This window comes from Thunnus maccoyii, chromosome 13 (assembly GCF_910596095.1).
Source record: "Thunnus maccoyii chromosome 13, fThuMac1.1, whole genome shotgun sequence".
Classification (NCBI taxonomy): Eukaryota; Metazoa; Chordata; class Actinopteri; order Scombriformes; family Scombridae; genus Thunnus; species Thunnus maccoyii.
This window is the reverse complement of record NC_056545.1, coordinates 14,961,943-14,981,647: the sequence shown is the minus strand read 5'-3', so window position 1 is coordinate 14,981,647 and position 19,705 is coordinate 14,961,943. Positions and strand designations below refer to the sequence as shown.

The 19,705-nt window shown below is 40.3% G+C and overlaps 1 protein-coding gene across 1 annotated transcript; it reads left to right on the top strand.

Moving 5' to 3' along the window:
• Window positions 1–1,388: 1,388 nt before the first annotated feature.
• afap1l1b (actin filament associated protein 1-like 1b) lies at window positions 1,389–18,169 on the top strand. The gene is made up of 19 exons (XM_042432279.1): window positions 1,389–1,589; window positions 8,942–9,070; window positions 10,556–10,636; window positions 11,153–11,238; window positions 11,331–11,448; window positions 11,551–11,640; window positions 11,798–12,009; window positions 12,710–12,889; window positions 13,028–13,120; window positions 13,789–13,891; window positions 14,848–15,003; window positions 15,283–15,497; window positions 15,683–15,828; window positions 15,973–16,054; window positions 16,290–16,398; window positions 16,658–16,825; window positions 16,914–17,080; window positions 17,831–17,956; window positions 18,042–18,169. The coding sequence occupies exons 1-19, from the start codon at window positions 1,568–1,570 to the stop codon at window positions 18,066–18,068; spliced, it is 2,310 nt and encodes a 769-aa protein (XP_042288213.1). The 5' UTR covers window positions 1,389–1,567; the 3' UTR covers window positions 18,069–18,169.
• The last annotated feature ends 1,536 nt before the right edge of the window (window positions 18,170–19,705 follow it).

The window sequence follows — 19,705 nt, the reverse complement described above, 5'->3', positions numbered from 1 at the left end:
TTTTCACTATAATTCCATCCATAAATGACAGAACGTATGACTATTTTGGTCATGGGTTTCATACACTTTCTGTCATAAAACATCTAAAAGCAAAAATCTTATCAGATGGGGGTCCGTGGTCTAATTTGTTTCAGTTTAGGGGTCCTTGATGTGAAAAAGTTTGAGAACCACTGACTTTAAAGGTGCAATAAATGACATTGAGCCTCACTGGATGTCAGCCAATAACTATTTGCTATTTAAGGATATAGTGGAATAATGGAGACCTGAGCAGTGAATGAAGTCACACTCCCTCTGTGTGTATTGTTATCCGAGCTTCTTTGTTCTTTGTTTTGGGAGCCGCACCAGCCGCGTGTACATGTTAGTGCATGTGAGCATGCATATTAGTGTCCCTCCGTGTCCTCCATGTCCGTTTCCAAGATTGCGGCCAGGTCACAAACTTTCTCCAATTACAGCTAAACAGTACAATAAAATATGTTACTGAAAGCATTTGAGGTGAGAAATAGGCAATGCAGAATCTTGATCCATATTTGATCAGCACTGCCTAGTTTGACAGTTTGATCTGAGTTTGTGAACTGTCGGATTTCTTTTTTTTTTTTTCCAATTGAGTGAACGACACACACCTTTGTTTTGGTCTGACATGTTGGTGCTATAGTGCAACATTAAGTGGCTGAATGCCGTGTATTGCAACTTTAAGAACTTTAAAATAAGCAACATTAGCAAAAGTTATGGTATAACCATAAAAGATTTGAAAAAGCTGCCATATCACACGTAAAAATACTTCATTACAAGTCCGGCACTCAAAATGTTACTTGAAGTAACTTAGTAACATTAGCAAAAAGTACTTATTCAAATGTAAAAGAACTCGGTGCATAAAAATGGTGATATCAGTTGTTTTTTTATCACTGACACATCAATGTGTAAGTTGCATACTATACTGTTTAATGTAACCATGTTTTATAAACTCATCATGTTTTGTATGTAAATTCTTAATCTGTAAAGTAACTATAGCTGTCAAATATGTAGTAGAGTAAGAAGTACAACATTTCTGTCTGAATTGTAACGAAATAGATGTAGCTTATGAAGTAGCATTAAATTTAAATACTCCAGTAAAGTCCTTCAAATCTAAGTAATGGAATAAATAATCTTATCCACCACTGGCAGTTTTACACGTAAATACAAAATGAACAACACTAAGAGGTTTTAAGGGATTGTGTCTCCTCATATGGAAGTAGCGTGTGATCTTCTAGACTCATGGCATAAATATGCAGCAAACCCACAGACTGTATATATAAAGAGGACAAACCAAACAAATATTTAGTAACGTTGCTAGGACTAGCACTAGGACCCAGGGCGGTCTGGATGAGGCACCAACGGCTGCCGAGTCAAACTATAAACCGTAGCGGCCACTCTGACTCACTCCGCCGCACGGAGGCTGACGGAGCTCCGCCGTGTCCGTGGCGAACAAGCCGCCCTCACATGTTAACAACCGTACCTTTTTAAATGAAACAACCAAGGGATTATTACTGGAAAGAAGCAGAATAAGTCGGACTTTGGGATATCAAACGACATGGAGTCCAAACGCCAGAGTGGTGAGTAACAGTCCCTCTTCATCACATTCACATTTATTCACGACAAAGAGCCAACTGTTAAAAACTTTAAAAGAAGACATTGACTCAAGGCATAAATATCAATTTAAGCTCGTCTAAAGAGATAAATGTAGTCACAAACGCTCTACTTAGATATTTAAAAAGGACGGACTACACTAAAGTTAAACTTAAAACTCACCACAACAAATTGAGATTTAATGAGGTTTATAAATAGCATTGTCGAAGAGACTTATTTTGCACGAGGTCTCGTAAAACCGACGTGAACCTAAACTTCGACAACCGAGTCGCGCCTCGCGCTGCTCCCGGTACACCGCTGGAGTAACGGGAGAGTGACGTCACACACCTACACGCCGGTTGGTGCTCTGTGTGTGAGGATGGAGGAGGTATCCTCCTCAGGTAGAGTGATGCAATCTGATACCAACAGAGAAGTGCCCCGTTGGAAGCAGCGCTGCTGGAAGTGAAGCAGCAGCAGCAGCAGCGGCAGCAGAAGCTGAATAGACGCTCTGTTTCTGCGCCTTCAGGCTATACTGCGCTGGAAACAGGAAGCTGCATTATGTTTGACCAGGCAGGTGATGAAGCATTGGCCTAAATTGAAAATCTGGCAAACGAGGATGTGATTATCATAAGGGAAACAATGACCATTGTGGGCAAAAAAATAAATCAGACAGTGGAAAAGCATTAATTCATGCTTCATTAAAACATCATGTTGCCTACAGGTAATTGATCTAGTAGGCACATGACTATAGTATCTGCATAGTATCATTTACACCAAAAAAAAATGATGTCAGTTCCCTTAAATAGAAGAGTAAAATTAGGTAAAAGAAATAGCTCATCCTTATTTTACAATCAAACTTATGTCGAAACTACTGACAGTGAGTGTACAAAGCCTGAGCAGCCTCACCACTACAACCTCCAAACTATTTTAATTAACAATTATTAGCAATGATGGAGTTTTATACAACCATATAATAATAATAATGATCGTTTACATAAAATGATGATGAAGATAAAAAATATTCATGATAAGTAATTGTCTAAATTGAAGTTTTATATTCAATGACTGCACTATGGGTGCTCTGTTACAGCGTCTGCTCATGAACAATATAACATTAGTCACATCAGAGCAAACAGTGTGTGATATAAAGGCTTTTTCACAGCGGACATTGTGACTAGTCACAATAGGCAAAGCTCAGGTGTTACTAATAACATTAACGATGGTTGTTTGTTCTATTCAAGTGTCCCAGTAAACCGTGAGAGTGTGACAGTGAGCCAGCACGCACAAGGACCCTAAAACTGAATAAGCTAAATGGAATCCAGCCATTGTTAATTGTATTATTCACACCTGTGATTTTATACTGTGTCAAAATGTCTTAAATAAAAAGGGCCTGTGAAATGAACAAGCAGCTTAGAGAGAAAAAAAGCAGGAAAAAAGAGGAGTAATTTACGCTGGTATGTTCTGGACAAATTTTGCAACTACTGTAGGGCTTCAACTAACGAATATTTTTATTTTAAATTAATCTGTCAGTTGTTTTCTTGATTAATCAATTAGTTGTTTGGTCCATAAAATGGTAAAAAAAAAAAAAAAAAAAAAGTCGATCCCAGTAATCTATTAAAAATAATTGGCAATTAATCGAATATTCAACTAATTATTGCAGCTCTATACCACTGCCACAAGTGGGAGAAATTTGTAGAAAGTGAGGTTTTAAGTTCGCTTTAAATGAGGCAGAGAAGGACAAAGTTTTCATACAGTATTTAGTGGAATTTTGAGAAATAAAGACTTATCCTCTTAGTACTTTTACACTACAGCTACGTGAAGGAGAATACACAGTTGTATACAATTTTTAAAACAGGTTTTATAATACTAAAGGCTCTAATAAGTGATTGCATTTATACAACCACACTGACACACACGCATACCAGTAAGCCTTGAACTCGACCATGGTTCCCTTACATTTCCTTTTCCCTTTTCCTCATCTCTCAGTGACCCCTGAACCCCACCTCCTCTTTCCATTCTCTCTCAGAGAGTCAGAAAGTTCAAAACGTTCAGTTCAGAACAAAGTGAAATAACTTAACCACCATAAACTCAACTGTTTTGGTTTCCGTCATAGTTTTAAGAGAGGATAAGCTGTGCTGCAAATCTACTGTTGTTAAACTTTCCACGACAGAGATATCTACAGCAGCAGGTCTGTACATGTCAGTCTGTTGTTGGTAGGAAACTAAGCTGTTGTGTTGATAACACTCTTCAACCAAACAGGAAAAACACTGGATCATGTTTGAGTGATGGTGTAGTAATTTCAGTAAGTACTAATATGACTGGTTTATTATACAATTAGTCAGTCAAAAGGGAACAGAGAAATCCCAATATTTAAAACTTGGTAAGTCACTGCACCCAGACAAACATTAGTCTGGCAGATTTTTAGTTTTTGTATGGGTTAAACAAACAAGATGTTGTGTCTTAATTTGTGATCTTAAGAGGTGCTGGTAGATGACCTTTTTTGCAGAGCTGGGCAGAGCCATGCTAGCTGTTTCCCCCTGTTTTCAGTCATTATGCTAAGCTAAGCTAACTTTTTTCCTGGAACGAGCTTCATATTGTACAATACAGACATGTGAATGGTATCAGTCTTCTCATCAAACTCTTTGCAAGAAAGCGCATAAGTGTATCTCCCAAAATATCAAACTAAGCCTGTAAACTGTCTAAAAACTGCATAAAGCTGTAGAGTTGAGTGTTTTTTGGAGGTTTTTCTCACTTCAACATCTTCACATAACAGTGAGCCATTTAAAAATGTGTGGCTGATAGGGTTTTTCCACAAAAAAGCATAATTACCACTATCAAATCCTTAAAATGACTCATTCTCCCTCATTGAAAATTCCAAAATATATGAATATGCAAATGTTTCAGAAGTTGAACTATTGGACACACTGAAAAGTCTGTTCTCAGTGTTTATGCACTGGAGGCTTCAAGTTTCCACATCACATTTGTGTGAGTTGAATATTGAACCAGGATTGGCCTCAAACTAGTTGTGATGTCACAAATCACGCTCGTAATCAACCCCTTAAAATCACATTTTCAATGAGCACAGAAAAAAAATTCCACTTTCAGCAGAGGTAATGTGAAAACAGCTTTCTAGTGTCAAACATACATCATTCTGCACAGTGAAACTCAAAATCAGAATGCATTTTTGAGTGAAGTGGGACTTTAAAGTTTTCTTTGTTGAGCTAAATAACCATGGTATGTGACTGTCCCACGGTGGCTGGGTGTCTCCTTACCTGTGGCTGCTTACATGTTGAAACCACAGTACCACAATAGACTGAAATGAAGCGCATGCAGTGCCACAGTGGCAGAGCCAATGTCAAGCTCTGTTTGCTGTGTCTCACCATTTACTATCTGGGGAAAATGATAAGATACTGAAAGAATGTGAAAAAGAGACAATTCCACGACTTATTCTACCCCAGCTGTTTCTTTTTAAAGATCTTGCCCGCTTGGTTCGGAGGGGACTTTTTTGAGACCTCTGACTGAATGCTAACCCCGGGGTGAGCGCTGACACCATCTACTGTTGTCACGAAAATATTAATTACAGGATGCAGAATTTCTGAAGTAAACTTTTGTCTCAGAGGGAGCCGCTGGGGCCGCCAAGACTTGAACTCTGACCTCTGTCTGGAGAGGATGGGTGTCTGGAGAGGGACGCAGGGAGGCCTACGAGGGAGAGGAGTTAAAAGGAAAGGATCAGAGAGGGAGGGAAAGAAAGGAGTGGAAAGGAGAATGTGGGATCTGGAGGGACCTCAGCCTCTGGGAGTGTGGGGGAGGCAGAATGAGGACGCCTGCTGTAGAGCAAAACAGCAACTTCATACACTTCGGAGACTTGAAATTCTCTTTACTTGAGAAAGGCGTGAAAAACTTATGTTTATGTCACATAAGAGTATCATGTGTTTCAGGTAACATCAAGGCAATCATATATTTTTTCCTAGTCCTAAAGTGTTGGGAAATAAAAAGAGGGATAGTTTGGATGGGAGAGGTGAGTCAAGGAGGAGGTTAGGCTTGGATTGTTGTGATTGATGGGTTAGACATGTAATGGATGGGAGTGAAAGCCTCAGGTCAGGAGGAGAAAAGTATCTTTTAGCATTATGTGGTGAGATAAACAGCAGCAGCAGTAGCGAGTGGTAGTTGTTTTGTTGTGAGTTGCAAGCAAACACGCTAAATCAGTTCAAATGAGAGTCGCATGGCCCCGGTCTCATGACTGGCCTTCTTCAGGCAGTCTGTGGAAACACACAAAAATGTATGTAAAAGCACACACACACACACAAACACACAAACACATTTTCCTCTTTTGACGGCATGTTTTCTCTGTATAGGATAATTTCTCTGCAAGACAAATTAATAGTGTTTGTGTCCTCGCTGTGAGTTAAGTGAACGTCTGTGTCCATCAGTGGGGGGAAAAAAACAAGGATTCGAAGAGGAAATCTGCGCCATGTGTGTGAGTGTGTGAGCATGCGTATGTGTGGAATGGGGGGTTACAAAGATCCCTCTGTGGGTGAGACTGACCACAAGCATCCAGAACAGCTGATTCTCAGCCTCTGAACCCTCCGGTCCCCTAAAAAAATGAAAGCGAGAGAGAGTGAGAGAGAAAGAAACAGAGAGAGATGTACACAGACTTAGAGGAGAGAGAGACAGCAAATGCATGGATGGCCTTGACTGTGTAAAGTTAGAATTGAATAAGCAGAAAATAGACCAAAGGTCCCGGTTGGAAACTCTATCAGCCCACTACTGGCTTTGTTAACACGGTGATTGATTACACTGAAACCTTTTTGTTGACTGAGTTGAGATGGTCCCAGAGAAGTACAAGAGATCTGGAATTGGAGTAACGATCAGCTGAAAAACTTCTAAACTCTTCATTCAATAGACGGGGGGGGGGGGGGGAGTGAGGATAGCGACCAAAAAAAAAGGCGGAAAAAGTGTGAACATAGATGGAACAATAGTGTGGGATGACAGAGGATGAAGAGCAGCAGGATGAAGAGAATTGGAGAAGGAGAAAGGGGAAAGTGGGAGGAAGAGCAAGAGGAAGAGGTGAGACTCGCAGTGGGATGGAGTCAAGATCAGGAAGGAGTGGAGTGAAGCTTCTGTCGACAACTAAGACAGGAAACCACAGCTGCTGGCTGAGAAATGATGCACACACACACACAAGCAAGCGCACACACACAGCTGCTGGATATATATCCTTTAACCCTGAATGCCCATGGATCGAGACGATGCAGCTGTGTTGCACCACGCCCCTCTTGGACTGTGTGTGTGTTAGTTCCTGTTTTGTTTTTTCTTTGAGTTTCTGACATTGTATTGTTCGCGCTGGGCTTGCGGACCATTGTGGTCGTCATCTAATTTTGGCCCTCGAGGAGACAATAGAGTATTGTCAGGCTTGGGGGGGCGGAAGAGGCGATGGGAGAGAGAGGGCTTTTCTGTCATACTCTCACTCTGTGTGTGTGTGTGGGGGGGGGAGAGTTTTAATCTTATTTTATCTTAACCCTTGAACCAGTTTTTTCCCAGGAATTGTACATTTTCTGGATGTACTGTATTTCATATATCAGCAACTTTTTCAAACCGTATAAATCAGATTTTAAGGTGTTATCTGACCACTCACCACAGAGGAATGGCCCTGTTTGCAGATCTGTGGCAGATTAAAATAATACTTCTTTGTAAAGATGTAATGCTTTGAGCAGAGTTTCTGTGTGTGTGTCCTCCGGTTAATATTTCAAATGATTCCCAGAGAGCGTTAACAAGGAGCTAGTAAACTAATACACTTATTGTCATATCAGTACTTTGACTGTGTACAGCAGCCTCTTGCTGAGGCTCCAACATCTCTGCTGAAGTGTCCTTGAACTTCCTGTCAACTTTTTTAAAAATCTATATTTTGGGTGAAATGACATTGTAATAACAATTTGAATGCCAAAAATAACCAAGACTAAATGGTTCCCCAAAATATTTTTCTTGGCTGGATGGAAAAAGCCACTTAAAGAGCAAGTGGAACATCAAGGGTTTCCACTGAAACCCAAATGAAAATTAAATGAAATTATTTAAAGGACCAGTGTGTAGGACTTAGTGGCATCTGAATACTCCTCCACCCGCCCTCCTCTTTCAAGTATGTAGGAGAACCTGCGGTGCTGTGAAACTCAAAAAAAACATGAAAGGCCCTCTCTAGAGCCAGCGTTTGGTTTGTCCATTCTGGGCTACTGTAGAAACATGGCCGCCTCCATGGAAGAGGACCCGCTCCCTATGTAGATATAAAAAAAACACAACGATTCCTTTTTTTCATGGGATTATACACTAATTAAAACATACTTATGAATATTATATTCCATTTCTGCCAAGTCCTTTCTGGTAGTTGCTGCTAAATTCTACACACTGCACCTTTAAGGTTTGTGGATCTTAAACTGTGACGTTAACAGGAAAAGTTTCTAACCAGAAAAGTATGATTCGCCCCATTTTCCCCCCCATTAGCCCTATTGAGCAATTAAACAAAAATACACACACAGAAAAGTTCATCATCTACCTCAATTTATATCCTTCATGTCAAACGTCAACCTCCCAAACTTCTCTTATGAATGAGTGATCAGCTGAATGAAGTTTCCAGTTTGGTAACCATATCCTTTCCTATCTCTAGTAGAACTAAAGATTTTCTTCTTTACTTTGGCTCCATTTCCTTGAGGGAAGGAAGCCTCATGCCCCCTCCTCCTCCTCACCTCCTTTTTTCTCTGACTTTCTACCTCCCCCCCACAACCTCTCTCTCTTTGTCAGCTCTGAGCAAGCAGGATGTGTGAGAGTGTGTCAGAGCATTTGGAACAGTGTCAAGGTCAACAAAACACACACACAGACACACACGGACACACAGGATGTCAGGGGTTTAACATGAAAACAATTATTTTTCAAAGAAAGCTAGAAATGTCTGAAGTGAAAGAAGGATTTGATCTGCGGTGGTGTGGGAACAAAAGACCAGACAGAAAACTCAAGAGAAAGACACACAAACACACTCTGAGGTCGACAAAGTAAATCGGGAGATATGTTAGGATGGTAAACGTCTCTTCCTTGTCAGCTGTTGCAACAGGCGGTAAGCTGAGTTCCAAATTGACTTCATGCCCATCATGAACCGCCAGTTTCGCTGGCACTTGCCTGTATGTGCTTGCATGTGTGTGTTAAATTGATATTTGATGCACTTTGTATAATAACACAGGCATTTTAGGAATGTACTTTAAGTATGGGATTTGGATGCTGCTCAACACCAGAAGTATTTTATGGTCATACTGCAAACCCAAATAATGTATTGTTTTGTATATTTTGTGGTCGTCAGTGGTGATGGAGCGACTTGTGAGTGAGCTGGGCTCTCTGCTGAAGATGCTGGACCACGAGACGGTCAGTCCTGCCACTGCTGACAAGATGGCCTCCATACGCAACATCCTGGACACAGTGCAGCTGTCAGGTACAAGTGCTACCGTATAGATTAATTAAGTCTCACTTGAGTGGGCAATGTGCATAACCATTATAGCCTATATTTTTTGGTTAATATCTTATTAGTCTCATAAATTGCAGTGATGTGACAAACTCCTCTAGATTGGCTGTCGATTGGCTAATGGCTATTGTTGCATAATACCAGTATTTGTGTACTTTTATGCTGATGTTATTTTACAGATGGCACAGCTTAGCTTCCATTAATTCTTGTACAGCACAAAAACAACATCCACATATTTGTTTATAGAGTCAGTTGCATCGGGAATGAAGAATTAATTTATTGTAATTGCACTGAGCCTGAATTGGGGTCTTCTGACACCCATAAGTTACAAGCAGAACTTAATTTCAAGCTGCTGTAGGTTTGACACAGCAAAGGTACAGCATGTATTTTAAGAAGAACAAAAAAAAAATGCTAAAAATCTATTTACATACAGGAAAATGTAAATCAGAGTGTTAAATTGGGGAGAACTATAAATAAAACTGATGTTACCCTTTAACTTTTATTTATCCATTTGGATCTGACTGAGCATGCTTGCGGTTTTTCAGCCGCATCCTGGCTCACATTAATTCAGTTTGACATTTGTAGCAGTTCAGCTGAAGCATCTCGGAGTTGAGCAATTTGCTCAAGGTCACAGTGTTCATTTAGACAGAGACACAGCCTTTCTCTCTTACTCAACCCAGGTCTTTTTGCAACCTTGCTGTCATGAGCCAACCAGACTGCAACCGCACAACACTGTATGAGATACGATACAGAAAGTGTAGTCAATGCAACAAAATGCAGCAGCTCTGTGAAATGAAATCTTACTGAGGTCTTTGTAGTAGATCCTTGTTTATCTGAGAGAATACAGGATGTCAGAGGGGATAAAACGGTTGATGTAAGAGGATAACGAAATATAAAGTTTAAAGAGGATAATGAGATGAGGTCAAACTGAGGAGAATAGCAAAACATCCTGGGGGGTAAGCACATCCTCACAACAAGTTTGTGTTTCAGTGGGCCCAGACTGTGCTACCCATACTCACTCCTCAGATTTGTACACAATAGATCAGAATAATCCACATATGTTCAGTTGTTTTTTTTTTAACTTGTTTCTAATTTGAATACAGCCAAAAACTTTCTCACAGCCTACGAAATTAATGCTGATTGAAAAATACTTCCAGAGAGTCTGGAAGTTTTGGCATCCGTTCACACACATTTTCTAACTTGAGTTATCTTCGATCTTCTGGCGCATAGATTTGCAAACTCCAGTCTGCATGGTCTTGTTGTCTGATAAAGATCTCCATACAGTTTATTTGCCTAAAATGCAGACAATTCAGTATTGATCCTCAATGAGCAATCACTCACTTCCCTGCATCTCTATACACTTTGATAATCCTAATTCTCCCGATCTTACCATAAAACCCAACCCTATCCCTATGTCTGATCCTATTTCTAATCCCTAATTTATCTTTTCCACAGTCAATGGATCAGACGTCTACATGAACAGCTGTCTTTATGGCAACGGCACAAGCTTTGTAGAGTCTCTGTTTGAGGATTTTGGTGAGTCGACTCTAAGAGCTCCTTCAAACCAGTCCAGTGTCATGACCTCATGTGTAGAAATGATTATTATTGTGTATTTCCAATTATTGTACCACAGCATCTATTAAATTAAGTAATTAACATCTATTATAAGATATATTGAGCTGAAATTCAATTTGTAGAAAGCAATAAAAATGCACCCTAAATCAGCCAATTTAGGTCCATGCCTCAGTCTTTGCTCAAAAATCTAATAACTGCTCAACTGTCTAGTTTCCTCCAGATAATTTGGAGCCCAACTTATTAAAATATGGAAATCACCACAATTTATCTGTCATAAGTTTACTATGAAAAATTTATATTCTGTCTAATAAAATAAACAAGATGTTATGTGTGCCTCCTTCTAATGAAATCGAGTAATGAGTCTGGTGATCTGAGTCAGGTTTGAATATAAAAATGAACATTTTGAGCAAGTATATCGAAAATATTTTTGAGCACATTTACACTACTGTTAACATCAACCCTCTGTTGTTTCACCAGATTGTGATTTGCACATGCTCAGTGCATCTCCAGTTGAGCAGAAAGAGCCCAAAGAGGAAGAGGAGAAGACTCATCCTAATAAATCTGTAAGTCACCTACACTATCTACCTGTCAGTCCACCTGCCTTTCTTGTCCTTGTGCTTCAGATTTTGGTTTAACCTTCACTTTGGTTCCTCAGACACCGACCGACACACCCCCTCCCCTGCCAACCACCCCACTTCCTGATGACTACTATGAAGAGGCTGTTCCTCTAGATCCTGGATCCACCCCTCAGTACTTTACCACAAATATGAACGGTCAGTTCTGTACATACATTCAGTAACACAGATTTGCACTCTTATGAATAATTATAGGTTTGCGTTGCTCTCTCTCATATATCTTTTTTTCCTCTCCTGTAGCTTCCAGGAACTCTGTGGAGGATGCCTACTATGAAGATGCCGACAACAACTACCCCCTCACCAGGATTAATGGACCTCCTAAAAACTCCTGTGAGCCTGCCATTATTCATGCTATCAATTCAAATTTACAAGTATAAACAGAGGCATACTGTAAACATAAAGTATGTAGAATACATGAATGAAGAGAACCTGAAATTGTCTGTTGTTGTTTTACAAATTAATGATCTGTGGTATTTTTGGTGTTCAGACAACGACTCCGATGCTCTGAGCAGTTCTTACGAGTCTTACGAAGAAGAGGAAGAGGAGGCCAAAGGGCGGGACCAACGTCAGAGATGGACAGCTGAGGAAAGCCCAGACGGACCTGTCAGAGACTGCCGCATCTGTGCCTTCCTGCTGCGCAAGAAACGCTTCGGCCAGTGGGCTAAACAGCTCGTTGTTGTCCGAGATAATAAACTTCAGGTAAACTGAGCGATTTTAAAGCTCAAAGGTTCAAATTTAAAGGCCCTGAAATTCTATTTTCTCAGTTAGCTTCTTGATATGAGCCGTGAAATTACAACATAATCACAATATTTTCTGCCAGTTAGATTTCTGTCTGGGCTGTTTTCTCTGTGCTCTTCTGACTGGTTTGAAGTTAGTAGCGCTCAGTTGGTTAAAGGTGATGTCATGTACTTCCGTTGTACTTTAGTTGTGAGGTTGTTGGCTGATGCTGTCAATACAAATCTGATCAAACCACACCCAGACAGTCCTGATGAAGCAGAGTAGCTGAGTTTTTAAGTGTTAAACTCTTAAGAAATAAACCTTAAACTAAGTTGTTGCTTATTTAGCTATAAATATTTAGAATATGAGACCAAGTTTTCAGGGGCCTCAATTACAGTGTTATTGGCAGAAACTTAGCTTGAACGTTAAGGCAAACAGAGCTAATGGGAGTGAGTATGTCACTGGATATTAAGCAGACACACTCAGTCACAAATGTCACAAATTAAATGAAAGCTTTTACAACAGTCAGCAGTACCTACAGTACCAGTCAAAAGTTTGGACACACCTTTACCCCTTTACTTGAATGAAAAAGTTTGTTGAAACTTTTGACTGATACTGTAGATACCATATTCCTCTTTCTGTCTATTTTTCAACATCACTGTCTTTCTCTATCTTTTTTTAGTGCTATAAGAGCATCAAAGAAAGCACTCCTCACACGGAGCTCCCGCTGAATCTGTGCAACGTCATCTATGTCCCGAAAGAAGGCCGGAAAAAGAGACATGAGTTGCGTTTCTCGTTGCCTGGAGGAGAAGCTCTAGTCCTGGCTGTTCAGAGTAAAGAGCAGGCGCAGCGATGGCTCAAGGTACCTTTTTATTCACTACATCAAAGGGCCGGTGTTGAGACAGACAAGAGTGACTGGAGACCGAGGGAATAAGGCTGAAGAGAGCGAGAGTACACAAGGTTGTGTTTGGAAGTTAACGTTTTCTTTTTCTGGATCCAGGTGGTGCAAGATGTTGGCAGCCAAAGTAGCAACACTGAAGGACTAAATGGATCTGCTTCTCCCATTATACAGAGGAAGTTGGAGCTTGACAAGGTGTGTGTGTTTGCCTGTTTGCCTGTTTATCTGTTGTCTTTGAGTTTTTTCCTTGTTTATGTTATAAGATTTGCTCATAAAACAGTTCAACCAACTTCTTGAACTTTCTCTCCAAATGATGGCTCCAACAGCTGCATCTCGCTATGGTTTATTTTACTGTAACATCTAATTCTTTGTTTATTGAGGCTTTTTTTATTCTTAATCTATACCCTAGTTTTTACATTTCCACTGTCTGTGGCTTACATCACCTCTTTCAGCCCACGCATGACACAACTGTTCCTTTTGCTTCTAGTTTATAAGCAGTGAGTGAGGTGACATTACATTGTGGTTGCTGTGCTGGCTATTTTTCAAACTGCTTCATACCCTCAACAAAGTTTTGGCAGGGCCAACAAGCTGAATGCATGGTGACTTGACAGTAACACCCCACTTTGGCAGAATACTTTTAAAAATACATAAAGTCAATAAAACATTTTCCACTCAGCATGATTGAAGTTGACATGATTTTGCTCAGTTAAAGGACAGAATGCTTTGTTTTCAGTCTGTGGATTTGTATGTCTCTCCTCTCGTCTCGTCTCGTCTCCTCTACTCTCCTCTCCTCTCCTCTCCTCTCCTTTATCAAGGGAAGAAAAGTAATAAAGTAATATAGCCTTCTACTTTTTCCTTGCCAGGTGCTACACTATGAGAGGCAGGCATCTGACTCAGACAGCGGGCCAACAGTAGACACTCATTCTACTGCACAGGGACCAGGACGGGACACCACTGACACACTGAGTAGGTTAACCATCGTCATTAAGTATTTATTTATTTGAAAATTCCTAATTCAGAGTAAGACATAAGACATAAATTGAGACAAAGTAATATTTTGTGGCAGATTAAAGAGTATCTTAAAATTGTAAATTAGATAATTGTCACTTTTTTGTTTACTAGTTGAAGGAGTACATATCGTCTCTGGAGTTGCCAACAAACAGTGTGGGAGATGTTGCATGACAATACTGACACATTTAATGAACATTTGTTTCTCTTGAAAGGTTTTAGCAGCATAATTAAAATGCACATTATAAGTTATGTTTAAAAAATATCTATTACGACAATGTTTACTGCTGTGACACCAGAATATGAATATTTAGGTTGATGGTAAAAATATACAAAACATTAGTTAAGTCTGTCACTGGCAAAATGCATTTCACACACACACAAACACGTATCCTTTCACCATCAAAAGCACCTTCACTATTTTTGTTTATCTATCCACAAAATCAGGAAGGATAAATCAGGATGAGGTGATGTTTGGTCAGAATATAGGTCAAACGCAGTGATATTGTTTCAGTGTTGTTACAACTTGTTTACTGTCTGAGTGGCTCTGGAACTAAAGAGACATGAGAGAGAGAGAGGGAGAGACAGGAAGTGAGGCTCGAGCAGATATGACATCCTTCCTGTCCTCTTCCTGCGATTGTGTCCCTCTGACATCATAGGAAGTAGGCTGGACAGAGCCCCGCAGCACCTGGGTCATTCAGTATGAACACACGAACATACTGTTGAGTTTGGTTGAATAAATAAAAGACATTTCTGAAATTGAATATAATATATTATTAAATTCTAGAAGTGCAATAAGTCTTGACTTGTTGGGGGGTTTTCACAAAAATATGTACTGTATATCAAGTGCTCCTCGACTCTGTGACCTTATTGTCCGTCACAGCGCAGCCTGACCGGGGTGTGTTTGGTTTCAGGCAGGGCAAAGCGCGGTGCGTTCTCAGAGCTGACGGGGTCGATGAGCCGAGCAGCAGGGAAGAAAATCAATCAAATCATCACCTTCTCCAAACGGAAACCTCCCTTACCAGGAGAGCCTCCCTTGTCTTCCGGTCACCATGACAACCCCCGCTGTGGTGAGGACACAAATTGATCAAGAAGCTATTTGGTTGAATTTAGTTGGTGAATTGCTAATTTTAGGGACAAATTAAATATTTCACTCGACCTTGACAATGAGACCATTTTCAGCAGTACTGTGTGTAAAGTATTTGTTATAACTTTTAAGCAACTTAAAGAGAAATTTAAAGTAAATATACTGTAAAGACTAAAGAGACAGAGATCAAGAGACTTGAATGTTAACTGACTTCAGCCATGCTAAGACATTAAACATGTCTGCTGTTTTTATGTCGCCATAGGCTACCTCAGTGTGTGTCTGAGTGGTTCTTGGAAGGAGCGTTGGTGCGTAGTGCGAGGTGGAAGTCTGTACCTGCAGAAGGACCCTGGGGACCAGCGTCCCCCAGTCATTGTGATTCCCCTCAAGGGGGCAGAGGTGGTGCCAGGAGGCCTCGGCCCCAAACATCCCTTCTCGTTCCACATCCTGCAAGGAGGCAGCGAACTGGCAGCTTTAGAGGTACAATATAATTGCATCCAAAGATCTTCAACTATTTCAACTGGTGTAGGAGATTTAATGTAGCCACTCTCATCATGTTGTGGATACAGATGAGACAGAAAGTTAACAGCGATGACACACCTACTTTTTTTATGGAAATCAAGTTGTTAAAATGTGGCTGGTGTGTGTGTGTCTGTGTCCATCAGGCCAGTTGCTCGGAGGACCTGGGCCGCTGGCTGGGTGTGTTATTTGCAGAGACCGGCAGTGCCACACTCCCTGAAGAGCTGCACTATGACTACATTGACGTGGACACACTCACTGATATACGGCACGCTGCCAGACACTCCTTCCTGTGAGTCACTTCCTAAAGTTTTATCCGTGCATTCGTGCATGTACTGTATATATCTAGAGTTGTATGTCTCTTATTGAAGTTTTCATACGGAAATACTTGATCTATCTTAATTTTCTTTTTAAAATTTGTCTCTTATCCTCTCAGATGGGCCACTACCACTGCTGCGTCATCCAGCAGTGCCTCCACAGACTCCAGAACATATGATGAGGTCTATGAAAGTATTGCGGTGAGAAAACAACCTCTGAAATAGTGATAATGTACAACATCATTAAACTTCAAGCTGTCAAACATGGAGACTGCGCATGACAGCACTGAGCTTGCTGTCAAGTAGCGTGGATTGTTGTCCTGGATGGAATATTGATGACTCTCACTGCATGGTTCAATCAAAAAAAACATATTGATGCATACAAATAAAATGGACCCTGTAAATGGTACATTATCATTATCCCCCCCACCTGCAGGATGAGGATGTCGACAGCAGAGCCGCCCAGGTGAGACGTCACTCCTCATTCTCCAGCAGGGACTCTGAAAAAACTGAACAACAGGCTGCCGTCAAGAGACACGCCTCCAGTGAGTCTCCTTTCTTTTCATAATTCATTACACTGACTACAGGAAAATCATATGATATAAAAAAGTGGCCACAGCCTTCCTCCTGAACTGAAGATTGTCAGACATGTCACATTTGGCTTCTCTGGATCATAATTGCAGTGAAAAGCCAAAGTTTGATGACGTGGATAGTTAGCTAGCTGAAATACTGACACTCTATCATTATAAAGCAGTACCCGCATTGCTGTCCTGTTGATATTCTGCCATATTTTTTTTTTGTTAGATGTAAACCAGTATAAACGTTACGGGAAGACGCGTGCAGAGGAGGACGCCAGGCGGTACCTGACACAGAAAGAGGAGCTAGAGAAGCAAAAGGAAGAGCTCAGAAATGCACTGATTTCCCTTCGCAGGGAGAAGAAGGAACTGAAGGAGGAGATGAAGAGTGGTGCAGGTCAGGGACAAAGCACACACACGGCACTGTTCAGAGTTCTGCTTGGTAGCAGGACTAACTATGAGTATGTGTGTTTGTGTGTGTGCAGGTCACTGTGTGGAACAGCGGTTAGCCGAGCTGGAGACACTGTGCAAACAGAAGGAGGAGGAGAGGGTGGAGCTGGAGCTCAGACTGACAGAGGTCAAAGAAAACCTGAAGAAATCACTGGCTAGAGGAGCACTAGGTCCTCATACTGACACCAAGATCAATGTCAAGGTAGGCAGCTACAGCAGAGACAGAAACTCTCCTGTTTAATTGTTAAAAAAAACGATCTACCACTAAGAGAAATTGAAGTGTTTCAGGAATTAGCCACTCATACATATATACAGTAGGGTCCAAAAGTCTGAGGCCACTTTCTCATTCTGGGAAAGTGGCCTCAGACTTTTGGACCCTACTCTATATGGTGGATGCCAGATTCTGAAAGTGCTATTTTGTGGCACTTTTTCGCATTTTATTGCCAAATCTCAGTATATTATATAATTTCAGATGTTCACCATAATTCTTGAAAGTAGATATGTAATGATTAGTTGATTAATCACTTAGTTGCCAACTTTGGATAAATTGCCAACTATTTTGATAGTCAATTAATTGTTAAGAGTCATTTTTTAAGAAAAAAATGTCCAAAGTCTCAGATTCCAGCTCCACAAATGTGAGTATTTTCCGGTTTCTTTAGTCCTCTATGCCAGTAAACTGAATATCTTCGGGTTGTGGACTTTTGGTCTGGACAGAGCAAGACATTTGAGGACGTAACCTTGGGCTTTGGGAAACAGTGATCGAGATTTTTCACCATTTTCTGACATTTTGTGGACCAAACAACTAATCGATTAATCTGTCAACAAATAATCAACAGCTTAATCAATAATGAAAATAATCGTTAGTTGATAGTTGCAGCCTTACTGGAAAGTAGTGACATCTGACATTTGTGCTTGTGTTTGTCTTGGTCTGTGTATGTGAATGTGTATACAGGCACAGAGCAACAAGGTTGAAAAGGTTTACAATGAGACTGTGCCGGTCAACACAGCATCGGAGCTTCGTAAACGCCCTCCATCGCTTTACGCCTCCTCCAAGGGGAACGTCATGCAGAAGGCGAAGGTACAGTGTGTGTTTGTGGTTGTGTAACAAGGTCAGATGTATGTAAGTGCTTTTCTCACTTTGTGCCGTCTCTCCTGGTTTCCAGGAGTGGGAGTCGAAGAAGGGGACCTAAACGGATCGACAGATGGATTCGTGGAGAGAAAAAATGAGCTGTTACAGGAGGATGTGTTAAAGACAAGGAAGAAAAAAGAAAAACTGGCACTGAAAAGAAGATGAAGAGAAGAGGAGAAGGAGGACAGACTCTGATGCATTCGTCGCTCCTCTTACCTTAAGAAAAAGTGGAATCTTTTCAAGTACAGGCAGCATGGTGCTGCCTCAACCACTGTAAATATTACAGACTTGACTGATGTTCCAGTACAGTATTAATGGGGATCGCTATGAACATGAAATGTATATGTTTGTGTGAGTTTGCATGTGCGTTTGCATTTGCAGAGGGCTGCAGAAAGTGAAAATGGGGTCATTTCATAGCAAAGCAAAGGGAGAGTGTGGTTCATCAACACTGTGCTCAGAGTTTGCTGAGCCACAGTTACAGGCAAGACTTCCTGAGTCAACTGAGTATTTTACCTACACTCACTGATTTTATTCCATTTTTTACATGATACTTGTCAATGTAAAACAAAAAACTAAAGTAAATAAATTATTATTATTACCTTAAATTATCTTATTAGTGAGAGAAGTATTCCACATCTTCGAATGTGTATTTAAACCATTTGGAAAGCATATTGAGTATGACACTGTTCCTGGAACCAATGACTAGTGTTTATTATTGCAATGTGAAACTATTAGATTTTAACCATTATATGTGTATTTTTTCATATTTGACTTTTGCACTTTATCTTGTTGTATTTTGTGATTACACCAATGTCTTGTAAATTAGCTTTAGCATCCCTCTTAGCAGAATCATTCAAGGATAAATGCCCATGTCTGCCTTCCCTTTCCATCACAGAGATATGAACACACACACATGTTGAAGTAAAGGATTACTTTATCTTCATCATCTTCGTCTACTGGACTTTTTTTGTCTTTGGTAAATGGTTTAGGAGTATTTTTGTCTCAGCCTGGTACTTCGTCACAGGATAAATTTCTGTATTAAACCAATAGCAGCACAGTTCTGTACTACAAGCGCCATCTAGTGGCTCATTAAATGATAGCATTTTATCATTTTTGCTACAGTATGTCCCAATTCCATACTACATACTAATTAAATTGTACAACATATGTACTTTACACTAATCTCTGTAGTACAATGCAGTTAATATGCAATAAATCATCATACTTAACCAGTTTGTAGGCTTCCAAGAGGAAAAGCAATTAGTTTTAATTTTTCCAGCTGTCAGCAGATTCCACATTTCTTTTGTGCATTGCATTGTGGGAGAATAATGCTTATCAAGGACACACTCAAAAACAAAGCATATTTAGTATGCAATCAGTCTGACTTCTTTCAGTATACTTAGTCACTTTCCAATGTGAACACATTACATATTAAAAACCCGCTTGAAACTTGTTCATTGGGGAACGTTGGGTCTCTGTAAATGAAAGAGTAAAGTCTAGACCTGCTCTATGTGAAAAGTGCCCTGAGACAACTTCTGTGATTTGGTGCTATATAAATAAAAATGACTTGACTAACCGGTGGTCTAACCGCACTGAAATTACTCAAGGAAAAAAGTTGTGCTGCACTCATCTGCGTGGATTGAAATGTTAAAGGGTCTTTTCACCCAAATCACAAACAGAAAAAAACATTTTTGAATT

What these genes read in the sequence shown, in the direction of transcription:
- afap1l1b (XM_042432279.1), top strand. Translation starts at nt 1,568, where the DNA reads ATGGAGTCCAAACGCCAGAGTG. An exon ending in TCCGAGATAATAAACTTCAG is followed by an intron (nt 12,010 to 12,709) that starts GTAAACTGAGCG and finishes ATCTTTTTTTAG; the next exon opens with TGCTATAAGAGCATCAAAGA. An exon ending in ACGTCATGCAGAAGGCGAAG is followed by an intron (nt 17,957 to 18,041) that starts GTACAGTGTGTG and finishes CCTGGTTTCCAG; the next exon opens with GAGTGGGAGTCGAAGAAGGG.